The sequence below is a fragment of the Monomorium pharaonis genome, chromosome 6 (genome assembly GCF_013373865.1).
Source record: "Monomorium pharaonis isolate MP-MQ-018 chromosome 6, ASM1337386v2, whole genome shotgun sequence".
Taxonomy (NCBI): Eukaryota; Metazoa; Arthropoda; class Insecta; order Hymenoptera; family Formicidae; genus Monomorium; species Monomorium pharaonis.
This window is the reverse complement of record NC_050472.1, coordinates 26,661,047-26,678,196: the sequence shown is the minus strand read 5'-3', so window position 1 is coordinate 26,678,196 and position 17,150 is coordinate 26,661,047. Positions and strand designations below refer to the sequence as shown.

At 38.0% G+C, this 17,150-nt stretch overlaps 2 protein-coding genes and 1 long non-coding RNA gene across 3 annotated transcripts; 1 reads left to right on the top strand and 2 right to left on the bottom strand.

The window, feature by feature from the left end:
- Positions 1–3,308: 3,308 nt before the first annotated feature.
- LOC118645914 lies at positions 3,309–5,090 on the bottom strand. The gene is made up of 2 exons (XM_036287834.1): positions 4,374–5,090; positions 3,309–4,159 (listed from the first exon to the last, which is right to left on the bottom strand). The coding sequence occupies exons 1-2, from the start codon at positions 4,601–4,603 to the stop codon at positions 3,931–3,933; spliced, it is 459 nt and encodes a 152-aa protein (XP_036143727.1). The 5' UTR covers positions 4,604–5,090; the 3' UTR covers positions 3,309–3,930.
- A 5,859-nt stretch (positions 5,091–10,949) lies between these two features.
- Positions 10,950–17,118, top strand: LOC105833465 (cytochrome c oxidase copper chaperone). Its single transcript, XM_036287835.1, has 4 exons — positions 10,950–11,279; positions 15,970–15,972; positions 16,330–16,495; positions 16,732–17,118. The coding sequence occupies exons 3-4, from the start codon at positions 16,395–16,397 to the stop codon at positions 16,814–16,816; spliced, it is 186 nt and encodes a 61-aa protein (XP_036143728.1). The 5' UTR covers positions 10,950–11,279; positions 15,970–15,972; positions 16,330–16,394; the 3' UTR covers positions 16,817–17,118.
- LOC118645915 lies at positions 12,653–15,947 on the bottom strand. The gene is made up of 2 exons (XR_004963554.1): positions 13,459–15,947; positions 12,653–13,098 (listed from the first exon to the last, which is right to left on the bottom strand). It is a non-coding gene; the product is annotated as an uncharacterized LOC118645915 (long non-coding RNA).
- Positions 17,119–17,150: the final 32 nt, after the last annotated feature.

Here is a 17,150-nt window from a genome sequence, read left to right as displayed (position 1 = left end):
AAATGTTTTAATTAATTATAACACCCGAACTTTATAGAAACATGTTGTACGCGTCCCAAACTATATGAGAATTACGTTAAAATAAATAGATCTGTCGATATTCGATGAGCACTTGACGTGCAGCCTTAAAAATTCAAGTTTTTCGGGCAAAATAATTGTTTAAAAAATGTTTTAATTAATTATATCACCTAAACTTTATAGAAACATATTGTACGCGTCCCGAACTATACGAGAATTGCGTTAAAATAAACAGATCTGTCGATATTTGAATAGCACTTGACGTGTAGCCTTAAAAATTCAAGTTTTTCGGGCAAAATAATTGTTTAAAAAATGTTATAATTAATTATAACGCCCGAACTTTATAGAAACATGTTGTACGCGTCCCAAACTATATAAGAATTACGTTAAAATAAATAGATCTGTCGATATTCGATGAGCACTTGACGTGTAGCCTTAAAAATTCAAGTTTTTCGGGCAAAATAATTGTTTAAAAAATGTTTTAATTAATTATATCACCTAAACTTTATAGAAACATATTGTACGCGTCCCAAACTATATGAGAATTACGTTAAAATAAATAGATCTGTCGATATTCGATGAGCACTTGACGTGTAGCCTTAAAAATTCAAGTTTTTTGGGAAAAATAATTGTTTAAAAAATGTTTTAATTAATTATAACACCATATCTTTTTAAAAAACTATTGTACGCGTCCGAAACTATATGAGAATTACGTTAAAATAAATAGATCTGTCGATATTCGATTAACACTTGACGTGTAGCCTTAAAAATTCAAGTTTTTCAGGCCTAATAATTGTTTAAAAAATGTTATATTTAATTATAACGCCCGAACTTTATAGAAACATGTTGTATGCGTCCCAAACTATATGAGAATTACGTTAAAATAAATAGATCTATCGAAATTCGATTAGCACTTCACGTTTAGCCTTCAAAATTCAAGTTTTTTTAACAGAATAATTGTTTAAAATATGTTTTAATTAATTATATCACGGGAACTTTTTAGAAATTTATTGTACGCGTTCGGAACTATGTGAAAACTGCGTTAAAATAACAAGCAATATTACCTTTTAAAAAAAAGGTAAAAAAAGGCGCCAAGTGTCTGTGTGCGCTTCTAAGAAAAAAACTATTATATTAGATAATTATATTAGAGAAATTATTTTATTATTCTATTGTTTTATTATCTTATTGTCTGCTGTACAAAAAGAATGATATGAAGTAAATGCGCCAACTATGCGTCAACATTGAAACGGAAAAAAGATAGACCAAGTACATAAACGCGTGCTTTCAAAAATAAATTTAAGATCAATACAATTAGCTAATTATATTTAAAAAAAGCCATTAAATAATTAAATGATTATAATCAACCAACAGGATTATAGAAAAGCAAAAACTTGGCGTGCCCGGCTTGCATTTTTTCTATATTTTCAAGACTTTATATTATTGATATTAATAAATATATTCACAAGAATGCGATTAATGTGGCTTGGGTTTTGTTTTACTATCTATCAATTTTTGCTTGATTATCAGTTATTATTGATAACATTTCCATTTGTTAAATAACTTTTAGATAGACTTTATAAGATTTTTTTAAGTCTTTTTACCAAATATATTTGGCTAATTAATCTCATTAGATTTTTAAATGTGTTTATGTTTTTGATGGGTTATCATTTTATTATTTTATTTGTACAAATAATTTAAAAAATTTTTTAATAGATTGTATAAGATTTTTCTAAGTCTTTTTTCAAATATACTTGTCTAATTGTATTGATCTTGTCCCATTTTCGAATGCGTTTATGTACTTGACATATTTTCTTTGTAAAATTATTGATGGGTTATCATTTTTTCATTATTTTATTTGTACAAATAATTTCTATATTTTTATTGTTTAACATTAATGGTTTATTGCGATTTAACGATCCGGGACGCCAAGTTTTTGCTTCACTATAATCCCGTTAGTTGATTTTAATCATTCAATTATTTGAATGTCAAGCCCGTTTATTATTAAATATTTTAATAAAAAATTATAATAAATAAATTTTGTATAAATATTATTATAATTGGCGCATTTATTCATTAAGACAATCTCGACAACGACTGTAAAGTAGCAACGGGTCGATTAATGTGTTAGATTGCCATTCAAAGAATTTTAGTATAATTAATTAATTTTAGTTAACAATAATTGCGTACTCACGCACGATCATTTTACTTATTCAATTATATATTCCTTATTCTATTATATACTTTTTTTTCTTTTAAATTCTGTTTTGTGTCTCATTCTCTTTTTCAAGATAGGATTATATAAAAATGTAACATTTATATGATGTACAAAGAAAAAAGAAAAATAATTAAAAAGACTCGAAATACCTAAGCCATAAATCACATAAATTATAAATAAATAAAATAATTGTTAAAAACTAACTTGTTTAGAATTAGTTAATATTAACTTAACTAAGTAAAAAGTTAATATCTTTTCAAATTTATTATTTTATTTTTAACATTAAAATTTTTAACTGTTTTTACTGCATAATATAATATTAGTATCATTGAATAAAAAATAAAAATAAAATTAATGTAATTCTAAAAATATTTTTATCAGGACGACATTTACCTTTTTCGTGAGACCGAGTCGTCGATGTAGTATCAGCGCAAAACGGAGATGTGGAACTGCGTAGCCTCGATAATTTTACATTCTCTTCTAAGGGCTGAGTTGGCACCTTTGTTTAATTTGCCACTCTAATGTCTCTCTTCTCCATTGTTTTGTCTTTAGCCCTTGCAATCTTCACCCGTTACCCTGGGCAGGGATCCTTGGCAGGTGCTGGCTCCCCGGACCAGGGAGCCCCTGGAATCTGCGGTGGGCAGGGGTTGATTCAATTCCCCTGATAGGACTATCCATAAGGAGTTCCTACCCGCTACCCGGATGGTATAATACAAATATAAACAAATCCTAAAATATATTACAATCGAAATTACCTATGTATACCTATATATAGCTATATATAGGCAAATTCCAATAGTATTTCTACCTATCATATTCGCACTTTCAAATCAATTACACGCGCTTTCCGTTTGTACAATTATTATTACATAGTTTATATATTATAACGCAGATTTAAAAAATTATACATAAAAAATTTAATTATATTTATTATTACTAAACTTGCGATCTACATATTATTGTTAATATTTCATTTAATAATTTTAACTATCGAATTATGTCTCCTTGTTCCCGCTTACATGTACAACATACTTCTTATGTATGTGTGTTTGCCCCCCCCCCCACTTTTTTTTTTTTTTTTATAGAGGAGGAAATCTTCAAAAGACTCTCCGAAAGACCAGGAGAGTGTAGGATTCAACGGAAGGCACGTCGGACGAAAAGCCTCACCGCCGCCTACCTACTAAAACCTCCTCTTTCCTATAACATGACCTAACAGGAAAAGTCTGAAACAGATGGATTTCGACCAAAGATCACTCAGAGACAGGCCCTTGACGCGGATAGATGCCAGAGACACTCATCGCGGAAACGAGAAGTGTGGAGGCATGAAAAAATAAGTCGCGAAAATACGAGACGACGTAAGGCGCGCGGCGAAATAAGATTTAGTTTCTTAAATTTATTTTTAATTATTCACGATTTTCCAAAATATTTCATTCTATTGTGCGTTTATTACGAACGTTTCTATTTTTTTATTTTAGATAAAAACAGCTGAGAATAATGAGCGGTATTACTTAATCGAGTTGTATCGTGAGAATTATCAGAAAAGCCCTTTTAGTCCATTTACATGAACGGCACTCCCGAAGCAAACGCACGACGCGACGAACCGGCTGCTGTTCGTTTATTTTTATTTTATTCTATATTTATTATCTATTTTATTATATATGAGATTTAAAATCATATACAGCAGTATTAGACAAAGATTAGATGCCCAGAGACACTCTTCGCAAAGACGAGAAGTGTGGAGGCGTGGAAAAACAAGTCACCAAATCACGAGACGACGTAAGGCGCGCGGCGAAATAGGTTTTCGTTTCGACGACCGCCCAGAGACAGGCTATCGACGCGGATAGATGCCCAAAGACAGGCATCGAGAACGGGAAGGATAACAGGATTGCGACGATCCGCCCAGAGACAGGCTCTCGACGCGGATAGATGCCCAAAGACAGGCATCGTGGAAAGGAGACGTGTGGAGATATGGAAAATCACGAGACGACGTAAGGCGCGCGGCGAAATAGGTTTTAGTTTCGACGACCGCCCAGAGACAGGCTATCGACGCGGATAGATGCCTAGAGAGATTGGCATCGGGAACGGGAAGGATAACAGGATTGCGACGATCCGCCCAGAGACAGGCTCTCGACGCGGATAGATGCCCAAAGACAGGCATCGTGGAAAGGAGACGTGGAAGTATGGAAAATCACGAGACGACGTAAGGCGCGCGGCGAAATAGGTTTTAATTTCGACGACCGCCCAGAGACAGGCTATCGACGCGGATAGATGCCTAGAGAGATTGGCATCGGGAACGGGAAGGATAACAGGATTGCGACGATCCGCCCAGAGACAGGCTCTCGACGCGGATAGATGCCCAAAGACAGGCATCGTGGAAAGGAGACGTGGAAGTATGGAAAATCACGAGACGACGTAAGGCGCGCGGCGAAATAGGTTTTAATTTCGACGACCGCCCAGAGACAGGCTATCGACGCGGATAGATGCCTAGAGAGATTGGCATCGGGAACGGGAAGGATAACAGGATTGCGACGATCCGCCCAGAGACAGGCTCTCGACGCGGATAGATGCCCAAAGACAGGCATCGTGGAAAGGAGACGTGTGGAGATATGGAAAATCACGAGACGACGTAAGGCGCGCGGCGAAATAGGTTTTAGTTTCGACGACCGCCCAGAGACAGGCTATCGACGCGGATAGATGCCTAGAGAGATTGGCATCGGGAACGGGAAGGATAACAGGATTGCGACGATCCGCCCAGAGACAGGCTCTCGACGCGGATAGATGCCCAAAGACAGGCATCGTGGAAAGGAGACGTGGAAGTATGGAAAATCACGAGACGACGTAAGGCGCGCGGCGAAATAGGTTTAATTTCGACGACCGCCCAGAGACAGGCTATCGACGCGGATAGATGCCTAGAGAGATTGGCATCGGGAACGGGAAGGATAACAGGATTGCGACGATCCGCCCAGAGACAGGCTCTCGACGCGGATAGATGCCCAAAGACAGGCATCGTGGAAAGGAGACGTGGAAGTATGGAAAATCACGAGACGACGTAAGGCGCGCGGCGAAATAGGTTTTAATTTCGACGACCGCCCAGAGACAGGCTATCGACGCGGATAGATGCCTAGAGAGATTGGCATCGGGAACGGGAAGGATAACAGGATTGCGACGATCCGCCCAGAGACAGGCTCTCGACGCGGATAGATGCCCAAAGACAGGCATCGTGGAAAGGAGACGTGTGGAGGTATGGAAAATCACGAGACGACGTAAGGCGCGCGGCGAAATAGGTTTTAATTTCGACGACCGCCCAGAGACAGGCTATCGACGCGGATAGATGCCTAGAGAGATTGGCATCGGGAACGGGAAGGATAACAGGATTGCGACGATCCGCCCAGAGACAGGCTCTCGACGCGGATAGATGCCCAAAGACAGGCATCGTGGAAAGGAGACGTGTGGAGGTATGGAAAATCACGAGACGACGTAAGGCGCGCGGCGAAATAGGTTTTAATTTCGACGACCGCCCAGAGACAGGCTATCGACGCGGATAGATGCCTAGAGAGATTGGCATCGGGAACGGGAAGGATAATAGGATTGCGACGATCCGCCCAGAGACAGGCTCTCGACGCGGATAGATGCCCAAAGACAGGCATCGTGGAAAGGAGACGTGTGGAGGTATGGAAAATCACGAGACGACGTAAGGCGCGCGGCGAAATAGGTTTTAGTTTCGACGACCGCCCAGAGACAGGCTATCGACGCGGATAGATGCCTAGAGAGATTGGCATCGGGAACGGGAAGGATAACAGGATTGCGACGATCCGCCCAGAGACAGGCTCTCGACGCGGATAGATGCCCAAAGACAGGCATCGTGGAAAGGAGACGTGTGGAGGTATGGAAAATCACGAGACGACGTAAGGCGCGCGGCGAAATAGGTTTTAGTTTCGACGACCGCCCAGAGACAGGCTATCGACGCGGATAGATGCCTAGAGAGATTGGCATCGGGAACGGGAAGGATAACAGGATTGCGACGATCCGCCCAGAGACAGGCTCTCGACGCGGATAGATGCCCAAAGACAGGCATCGTGGAAAGGAGACGTGTGGAAGTATGGAAAATCACGAGACGACGTAAGGCGCGCGGCGAAATAGGTTTTAATTTCGACGACCGCCCAGAGACAGGCTATCGACGCGGATAGATGCCTAGAGAGATTGGCATCGGGAACGGGAAGGATAACAGGATTGCGACGATCCGCCCAGAGACAGGCTCTCGACGCGGATAGATGCCCAAAGACAGGCATCGTGGAAAGGAGACGTGTGGAGGTATGGAAAATCACGAGACGACGTAAGGCGCGCGGCGAAATAGGTTTTAATTTCGACGACCGCCCAGAGACAGGCTATCGACGCGGATAGATGCCTAGAGAGATTGGCATCGGGAACGGGAAGGATAACAGGATTGCGACGATCCGCCCAGAGACAGGCTCTCGACGCGGATAGATGCCCAAAGACAGGCATCGTGGAAAGGAGACGTGTGGAGGTATGGAAAATCACGAGACGACGTAAGGCGCGCGGCGAAATAGGTTTTAATTTCGACGACCGCCCAGAGACAGGCTATCGACGCGGATAGATGCCTAGAGAGATTGGCATCGGGAACGGGAAGGATAATAGGATTGCGACGATCCGCCCAGAGACAGGCTCTCGACGCGGATAGATGCCCAAAGACAGGCATCGTGGAAAGGAGACGTGTGGAGGTATGGAAAATCACGAGACGACGTAAGGCGCGCGGCGAAATAGGTTTTAGTTTCGACGACCGCCCAGAGACAGGCTATCGACGCGGATAGATGCCTAGAGAGATTGGCATCGGGAACGGGAAGGATAACAGGATTGCGACGATCCGCCCAGAGACAGGCTCTCGACGCGGATAGATGCCCAAAGACAGGCATCGTGGAAAGGAGACGTGTGGAGGTATGGAAAATCACGAGACGACGTAAGGCGCGCGGCGAAATAGGTTTTAGTTTCGACGACCGCCCAGAGACAGGCTATCGACGCGGATAGATGCCTAGAGAGATTGGCATCGGGAACGGGAAGGATAACAGGATTGCGACGATCCGCCCAGAGACAGGCTCTCGACGCGGATAGATGCCCAAAGACAGGCATCGTGGAAAGGAGACGTGTGGAAGTATGGAAAATCACGAGACGACGTAAGGCGCGCGGCGAAATAGGTTTTAGTTTCATAAATTTATTGTTACTTATTTACGATTTTCCAAAATATTTCATTTTATTGCGCGTTTATTACTAACGTTGCTATTTTTTTATTTTAGATAAAAACAGCTGAGGATAATGAGCGGTATTACTTAATCGAGTTGTATCGTGAGAATTATCAGAAAAGCCCTTTTAGTCCATTTACATGAACGGCACTCCCGAAGCAAACGCACGACGCGACAAACCGGCTGCGGTTCGTTTATTTTTATTTTAATCGGCGACGAGACTATTCGATCGAAACACTCGGCTTCATCACTCATATCCATCGTTGACAGTAATGCTTACTGCCTCGTAACGACCCGATGGCAAATCAAATAAAAATATAAAGTTAAAGAATTTGAACGCATTAAGTTCAATAAAACGCAATGCCTCTTGCAACCAGAAAGAGGCTAAAGAGAAAATTTAACTATCAGACGAATAATCAATCACGATTACAAGATGAAAAATTGAAAATTTAAGGCAGAGACGTTCTCGATTAATCGCTGATTATTTTTAATTACCCCTAATTATTAGTCGCTCAATTTGTAATATTTAATTGTAATTATTAATTAAACAATTAATTGAATTTTGTCTAATACTGCTGTATATGATTTTAAATCTTATAAACTTTTCATCTCAATTTTGATTCGTTATTACTTATTATGTTTATTCTCAAACGCTATTTCATGTAAATGTTCAGAAATAGCGATGTGAGGTTCAAAGAGAATACTTAAATAATTTTTATTAAAATTAATACGATAATTTTATCTTATTTATATATTTAGTTTTAATGAAGTTTTAATGAAATTTCTTTATCTGTAAAAATATATACTTTTTAAAAATTACATTATTGCTTTATTTTGGTCTACAACAAGAGAATCTTGGTGCTAAATAATAATTTTTCTGTAAACTTAATATTTGTAGCATATATAATCCGCGCCGATTAATCAGTCTTAAAACAGTTATTAGTTAAATACTATGATGCACTAAATTAGCTCGGTGCTGTGATGCATCTATAAGGTTCCCCCCTTTCCCGAATTATTGCGAATAATTTATTGCTAGAAATAATTTCTTAGTCAGGATGACCAGTCCTGACAGAGATACTATTTTTTGCAATACTATAAATAGTTTATTGCGAGAAATAATTCCTCAACCAAGATTGGTCAGTCCTGGCTAAGGTATGTATTATTTCCCCAATAATTAATTTACAGCTTTTGCGAAAAATAACACCTCAATTAGAATGGCCAGTCCTGATTGAGGTATTAGTTTTTCGCAATAATTATTGCCAATAGTTTAGAAAAAGAAAGAAATTTTATAGATGCTCCTGAGTACCGATATCTAAGTAGTAGGGGTGTTTCAAGATTGAAAAAAGTGGCGAATAGTTCATAACCTGGAAATATTAAATTCACTAAAAAATATATAATTAAAAAAATATTTCTATAAATTGTTCTTTGTCAGCGAAAATTATATACGCTACAAATATTAAGTTTACAGAAAAATTATTATTTAACACCAAAATTCTCTTGCTGTAAACCAAATAAAGCAATAATGTAATTTTTAAAAAGTATATATTTTTACATGTAAAGAAATATCATTAAAACCTAAATACATGAATAAGATAAAATTATTAATTTAAATAGAAATTATTTATTCTCTTTGAATCTCACATCACTATTTCTGAACATTTACATGAAATGCGTTTGAGAATAAACATAATAAGTAACAACAAATCAAGATTGAGATAAAAAGTTTATGAGATTTAAAATCATATACAGCAGTATTAGACAAAGATTAGATGCCCAGAGACACTCTTCGCAAAGACGAGAAGTGTGGAGGCATGGAAAAACAAGTCGCCAAATCACGACGATCGTCCATAGGAGCCATCGACGCGATTAGATGCCCAGAGACACTCTTCGCAAAAACGAGAAGTGTGGAGGCATGGAAAAACAAGTCGCCAAATCACGACGATCGTCCATAGGAGCCATCGACGCGATTAGATGCCCAGAGACACTCTTCGCAAAAACGAGAAGTGTGGAGGCATGGAAAAACAAGTCGCCAAATCACGACGATCGTCCATAGGAGCCATCGACGCGATTAGATGCCCAGAGACACTCTTCGCAAAAACGAGAAGTGTGGAGGCATGGAAAAACAAGTCGCCAAATCACGACGATCGTCCATAGGAGCCATCGACGCGATTAGATGCCCAGAGACACTCTTCGCAAAAACGAGAAGTGTGGAGGCATGGAAAAACAAGTCGCCAAATCACGACGATCGTCCATAGGAGCCATCGACGCGATTAGATGCCCAGAGACACTCTTCGCAAAAACGAGAAGTGTGGAGGCATGGAAAAACAAGTCGCCAAATCACGACGATCGTCCATAGGAGCCATCGACGCGATTAGATGCCCAGAGACACTCTTCGCAAAAACGAGAAGTGTGGAGGCATGGAAAAACAAGTCGCCAAATCACGACGATCGTCCATAGGAGCCATCGACGCGATTAGATGCCCAGAGACACTCTTCGCAAAAACGAGAAGTGTGGAGGCATGGAAAAACAAGTCGCCAAATCACGACGATCGTCCATAGGAGCCATCGACGCGATTAGATGCCCAGAGACACTCTTCGCAAAAACGAGAAGTGTGGAGGCATGGAAAAACAAGTCGCCAAATCACGACGATCGTCCATAGGAGCCATCGACGCGATTAGATGCCCAGAGACACTCTTCGCAAAAACGAGAAGTGTGGAGGCATGGAAAAACAAGTCGCCAAATCACGACGATCGTCCATAGGAGCCATCGACGCGATTAGATGCCCAGAGACACTCTTCGCAAAAACGAGAAGTGTGGAGGCATGGAAAAACAAGTCGCCAAATCACGACGATCGTCCATAGGAGTCATCGACGCGATTAGATGCCCAGAGACACTCTTCGCAAAAACGAGAAGTGTGGAGGCATGGAAAAACAAGTCGCCAAATCACGACGATCGTCCATAGGAGCCATCGACGCGATTAGATGCCCAGAGACACTCTTCGCAAAAACGAGAAGTGTGGAGGCATGGAAAAACAAGTCGCCAAATCACGACGATCGTCCATAGGAGCCATCGACGCGATTAGATGCCCAGAGACACTCTTCGCAAAAACGAGAAGTGTGGAGGCATGGAAAAACAAGTCGCCAAATCACGACGATCGTCCATAGGAGCCATCGACGCGATTAGATGCCCAGAGACACTCTTCGCAAAAACGAGAAGTGTGGAGGCATGGAAAAACAAGTCGCCAAATCACGACGATCGTCCATAGGAGTCATCGACGCGATTAGATGCCCAGAGACACTCTTCGCAAAAACGAGAAGTGTGGAGGCATGGAAAAACAAGTCGCCAAATCACGACGATCGTCCATAGGAGCCATCGACGCGATTAGATGCCCAGAGACACTCTTCGCAGAGACGAGAAGTGTGGAGGCATGGAAAAACAAGTCGCCAAATCACGAAACGACGTAAGGCCACCACAGCATTCAGCCGCCCGATGAATCGGAGCGTTACCGGAGTTACCACGAGGAGGTAGCTGGGTGACTTGGTCGTGAGAGGCTTAGTGGACCTTACGAGAGGTCTTTATTGCGCATCACTCCCCGACAATGATACCCCCCAAGAGTTTACCTAAAGGAACGTCCAGCCTCCGTGACACCCATACGACGTGGTTCTCAGGCCACTAGGATCTGTGGATCCCAACAACGAACACCAGCCCGCCGCACTGGACTTCGTAAAGCCAGGACAGCTGTTAAACCTTCGCTGCAAGGGCACGTTTCCTTAGGAGAGCGAGAGTACATGCTTACTCTCTGACTACATTAGCTCTCCTTCGGGCAACTTGCAGTATAGACGCAATTGCGGCACTCTCCCCGAAGGGACGCCACGTACGCCTAGAATAAGAGCTCAGAGCAGTTCAGCCACAGGCTAATAAACTACTCCTGCTCCGACTGGGTCGTTGGTCTAGTGTACTTAGTCCGAGTTAATCTCAGACACAATGCCACGAAAGAACGCCGATCAGGTCTACTCAAGAGAAGGACGCGTCCCGACCCCGAGCCCAAAGAATCCGCAGAGCGGGTATCAAGAGCCCGAGAGGAGCGCCTCCGAGTACCATTGTCAACTCCCTTCTTATTATAATGCTTAATCTTAATATAATGCTACATATCACTGATATAAATTTTTAATGTATTTGTCACATCTACTAATAAGAAGGAACCCTTAAGATATAAATCCATTTTCGGTTGTGGCCCCTGCATTCAAGCCCTCGGGGTACTAAGCCCTCCTACGACGACAAGGTCGTACTTGTCCCTCCACCACCCCCGTCGATTCTTAGTCGACGGTCCCCTTTTCTTTAAATGTGTTTTCTTTATTTTATTGTTATTTTTTGTTACATAATTCAATAATACAACATAGTAAAATAAATTTACAGCAAATGCATAAAGAATACAGTATAATTTTACAATATATTTATTACAATTTATATAAGCTAGAATTTATTTTATATCAAATATTAAAAATAAAATTAATAAATTACATATTATAAAATATTTTACAATACATTTTACAATATATTTTCACCACATTACATAAAAGCGACGTAATAAATACAACAATATTAAAATTCACCATTTGTATTAAATATTCTGGTATTGAAGAATAAAGATATAAACAAAGAATGAAAGTTTAGAAACAAAATTAGAAGAAAATTAAGAACAAACATTAAAATATTTAGAAAATATAAAGTGAAAAGTATATAAATTTAACATGCTAATTTAATAAATTGTGATGTGTTATCGTATATCATGTTCTGATTTTCTGTAATATATCGGGCATTAGTATATAATTTTTAATTACATAACATCATAACAACAACAATCATATAATTTTTAATTACACAGATTGTTTCTATAAAATTAAAAAAAGCATTTACACGTTGAATTACATAAATTTATATCTATTTACATAGAGTATTCTGCTTATCCGTTTTCTATCTATTTTCTAATACCTATTTATTTTTTACATATTTCTATATATTAATATTTCTACCTATTCGTATGATTAATTATAGCGGCTGTTATTACCCCAGAAAGAAATAAAATTTTAAAAGGAAGTTTAAAACATTTCAAGTTTATAGTTAAATTTAGTTGATCGGCATTTATTTTATTCTATTTTAGTTATTTGACGGAATTTATCAGAGACGAAACGGCGCGCAGTTTCTAATTGTGCGCATACGTGCAAGATACATTATATATTTTTTATTATACTTGTAATTTATATTTGATGATGTTGAACACATACCTAACCCTCGCCGAGACTGCGACGGCGTCGAAAAAAAATTATTTAATAAATTAAATATGCATGATAAGTTAATGTATATCATTCATTCAGGATTAAATGTTAAATCCTGATCTGTTTTAGTCAATCCACTTTAAAGCAATAGATCCATGAAATAAATATGATATCTAAATGTTATTTATTATTGCAGCATTATAGCAAACATTTCTACATTATATATGAAGTACAATTTTGTCACAGATCTATTACTCCAATTTTAAAAGTTTATTCATCACTCACCGATCGATGCGCAGCGGCAGAGATATTCAGCAACGTCGCTACGATGATTCTATAACAAACAAATGCAAAGTCTAAATTAAACCACAACAGAAATAAACATTTAATATTGAAAAAAAAAACGGTTTGCAACTCTGTACTTGTGTTCATTAAGTACAAATTAAATTCAAATTAAAACAGAGCTCGCGACTATTAATATTAGATGAGAGATAATTGTTACGGGTCTAAAATTTTTATTTTTCGATTATTTATATAATCATTGTATAATCAATATTTTTCGAAAAAAAAAGAAGAGTTTATAAAATTAAAGTTGTGTAAAACTTTACGTGACGTTATATTCTTTATAATTTATCAAGGAAAAACCGAATAGAAAGAAAACTAATAATTCTATGCAAATAATAATCATACTCACCCCAAGGTTGCTCTGCCGGGGCCCGATGCCCTTCCTGGACCTCCTCCTCCTCTCAGAACAGGCTGTCCTTTTTTGTCACGAGATACTCGCGAAAAACACTCGCGAGAAACACTCGCGATTATTAAAGTTATAATCGCGCGAGGACTAATTAATCGTCAAAATGTCTTTTGCGCGACATCCCAATGTGTCACCCCACGTTTATAACTCCCACAATATGATTTCCAGTTCGGAGAATGCTCCGTGGGATCAGCACCTTGAGTCGACGAGTACGGATCACAACGGAACTAACACGAAACGTCAAGCACCGCGCAGAAGAATACAAAATTACAATCGTATTAAGATCGTAATTAAGAATTCTCACTGTTTCTCACTGACAGCGTCATGCGGTTTTACCAGCGTTTAGGCGTATCCATCGGTCCAGCTTAACTCACCTCGTACGCGAAGCGCACTTGGTGCGAGAACGTCGCAAGAAGCAACGCCTCCATGAGCATCCCATACTATCGAGACCTCGAAAGTGCCACCCTCGAAAGTATCTCTCGAACTAAGAAATCATTCTAATGGGAGTTATGCGAAAAGTCCTTTCAGTCCTTTTGTTAACGGCACTCCCGAAGCAAACGCGCGACACGACGAGCCGGCTACGGTTCGTTTTCAATTCAATCTGTCGGCACTCCCGAACCGCGTTAACGCGGCGCGACGAATCACAATTTTACAATCGACGACGTGCAATAGGTGCAATGGGTACAGTTAGCTTCCCCCATAGGCATTCAAGCCCTCGAGGTACTGAGCCTTCCCACCACGACAAGGTCGTACCCGTGGGAAGGAAGATTTCTTCTGAACCTCTATGCAAACTTTAATTCGCTTAGAAAAGAAAAAAAAACGAATGCCAACCATATATCAGACTATCACTGTGAACCAAAAGGATATAGATACTTGAACAAGTTTTTTTACCAAAATATTTGACGTGTAATATGCATAGATATTATAGTCATGGCCATAGATATTGTAGAAATAATTAAACGCCAAGTAATCTATTTTACATTTTATACATTGTCTGATAAGTGAACTTTATGGTTTTCTTTATTTCATAGAGCTTTGTTGCAACCTTACATTTTAGATATCACAATAAGCGGAATTAGTTTATAGCATTAAATATTTATAACAACGATCATATCGAAGCAGATATTTCGAGATTCTCGAAGAAATAACACAATATTATTAATGATTAAAAGATTAAGCTGCGTGCGAATGAGCTGTTAAATTACGAATTATTTAATTCGTAATCCGCTAAATAATAATTCGCTAAATCCTCGCCAAATATTTTCTTTGTATTTTAATTAAGTTATTGCTGTATATTTACAGCAGTACTCGAGAATGCTTTGAAAAAACGTTGTTTTTTATAGAATATGTATGACAAATTAAAAAAAAATGATTATGTGAAAAAAATGAAAAAACAATCCTTCAGATATCTGACGTTCAAAAAAATTATTTTTAGTAATTGAGATCCGGGAGCGATCCGTTTATCTGACAGGGAAGAATCTTTATATCAAAGTAGAACAAATTTTATCAAAAGGATCAAATATAGAATAATCCAGAATTTTTAATTAAACACCCGAGATGTTAGTGCTAATAATGAGTTGTATTATATAATGCAATTATAAAATAGGACGAATCGCGGAAATTAGAATTTTGTCGCTTGTCATAAATGCTCGACTGTCCGTCTTTTCACTGTCATTGCTTGCGATCTTTTGCCTATTGTCTCGCGCGTTTCGCAGTCTATCCCTTCCTTCGGTCAAAAATCGTAGATAATAATACGCAGCCTCAACGTATTTGTACAATTATATTACTCAAATAATACAAAATATGATTCAACCATTGCGTTAATTTTAATTTTACATACCGATGGATAAAATTAGATCTTTTTTGATATAATTTGATCTATAATTTGATCCTTGATATAAAGATTCCTAGCTGGGTCAAAATATTCGCACGCATATGGAAATGTAAGATGAAAAACTTTTAACAACTGCGTTTATCGAAATGTGTTACTGCCAGGGCGATCCTTGAGATCAATGATGTTAGAAGAAAGATTATTTGTTAATAATGTCGAGGCCTGGGAGTGATCTACTTAACTCACAGTTACCGCACGCACATAATTATGTAAAATGAAGAATGTTTAACAAATATTTTTGCATTTTGTACTGTTAAATGTACAACTGCAATAACAATGAAGCATCCGCGCGCACATAATGTATATAGTATACTATTAATTCTTATCATAATTTTGCAAAACACTTTTGCAAGAATAGTTTAATTGGTTTCAACCGGTTTTGTATACGAACTTTAACTTCGATCTTGCATACTAATCATGTTTTACAAGTATGCATTATAAGCATTTATACTTTATGGATATAGCATGAAACATAATCAAATAATCGTAAACATATATAACACGTAAATGTTTATGCACGTTCAGACGGTGGTGGACGATCGAAAAACACTACTTGAAACGACGGGATAAGGTTCGCTCCAGGTTCACTCAGGTTCCTCTTTGATAATAGCTTCTTGAAGTTTCGTCGAGTTTTGAAAATCAAAACTATACACGAATTGATGATTATATTATCATCTTCAGTATTATCAATTAGATATTATCAATCTTTAGTAAAATTATAACACCTAGCAACAGTCGATAAAATCACCAACGAATTTACTGCCAACTATTATTGATACAAAAAAAATTTAATTTTCTAAAAAATTAAATTAAAATAAGTAATGGCATACATTCTCAATTAAAAATTGTTATTTTGAGTTGTTAAAAGCAATTAGATTTGTGAAATTTTACTGTAAAGAAGCGCTCGTAACATCTACGTAATTGGTATCACATGGTATCGTAAGGTTATCCCTAGTTACGCTGAAGCTCCTTCCTATAATTATTAAAAATGGGTAATACCGCAGCGAAAATAGAAACAAAGTCGGAAGATAAGAAAAAACTGAAACCTTGCTGCGCCTGTCCTGAAACCAAAAAAGCGAGAGACGCATGGTGTGTAATACAATTTTTACAAAATTGTTCACGATTATAGGTTAAGAATGTTGCTGTTTCATTTATTGAACAGAACTTATTAATTTATATTTTAATACAAATTCATCGACGATGGTTATATATATTTTAAGATTGTGTCTAAAATTAATCAAAGAAAACTAATATTTATTTTTTCCGTAAAATATTCTATATATTAGAAGGCTTTGTGTCATAAAATTGTGTCTTATTGTTTTAAGTATTATAGAGAAAGGGGAGGAAAATTGCGGCGATCTCATAGAAGCACATAAAACTTGTATGCGATCAATGGGATTTAACATTTAAGACATAGAAGAATAATAACTCCAAGATGTCTTTGTTCCAAGGAGCCCCAAGAACATACCTAAGAACAAAGAATCTAGAGAAATCTCAGGTTATAAGCATATTTACATACTTAGGTACATATGTCTCTTTGTAAATAATTTTCAGTTGAAACTTGATAAAGAATAAAGTATTATATATTATGATGCTACAAAACAATTTAATTTAAATAAATTGGTTTTGTTTTGAATGAACTTCTAAGAACATGATGTAGATGTTACAACGTAACTATATGTAAGAAATAAAAATCATACTCATCTTTTCAATAAAATTTTTTCCCCATTTATTTTCATCGAAA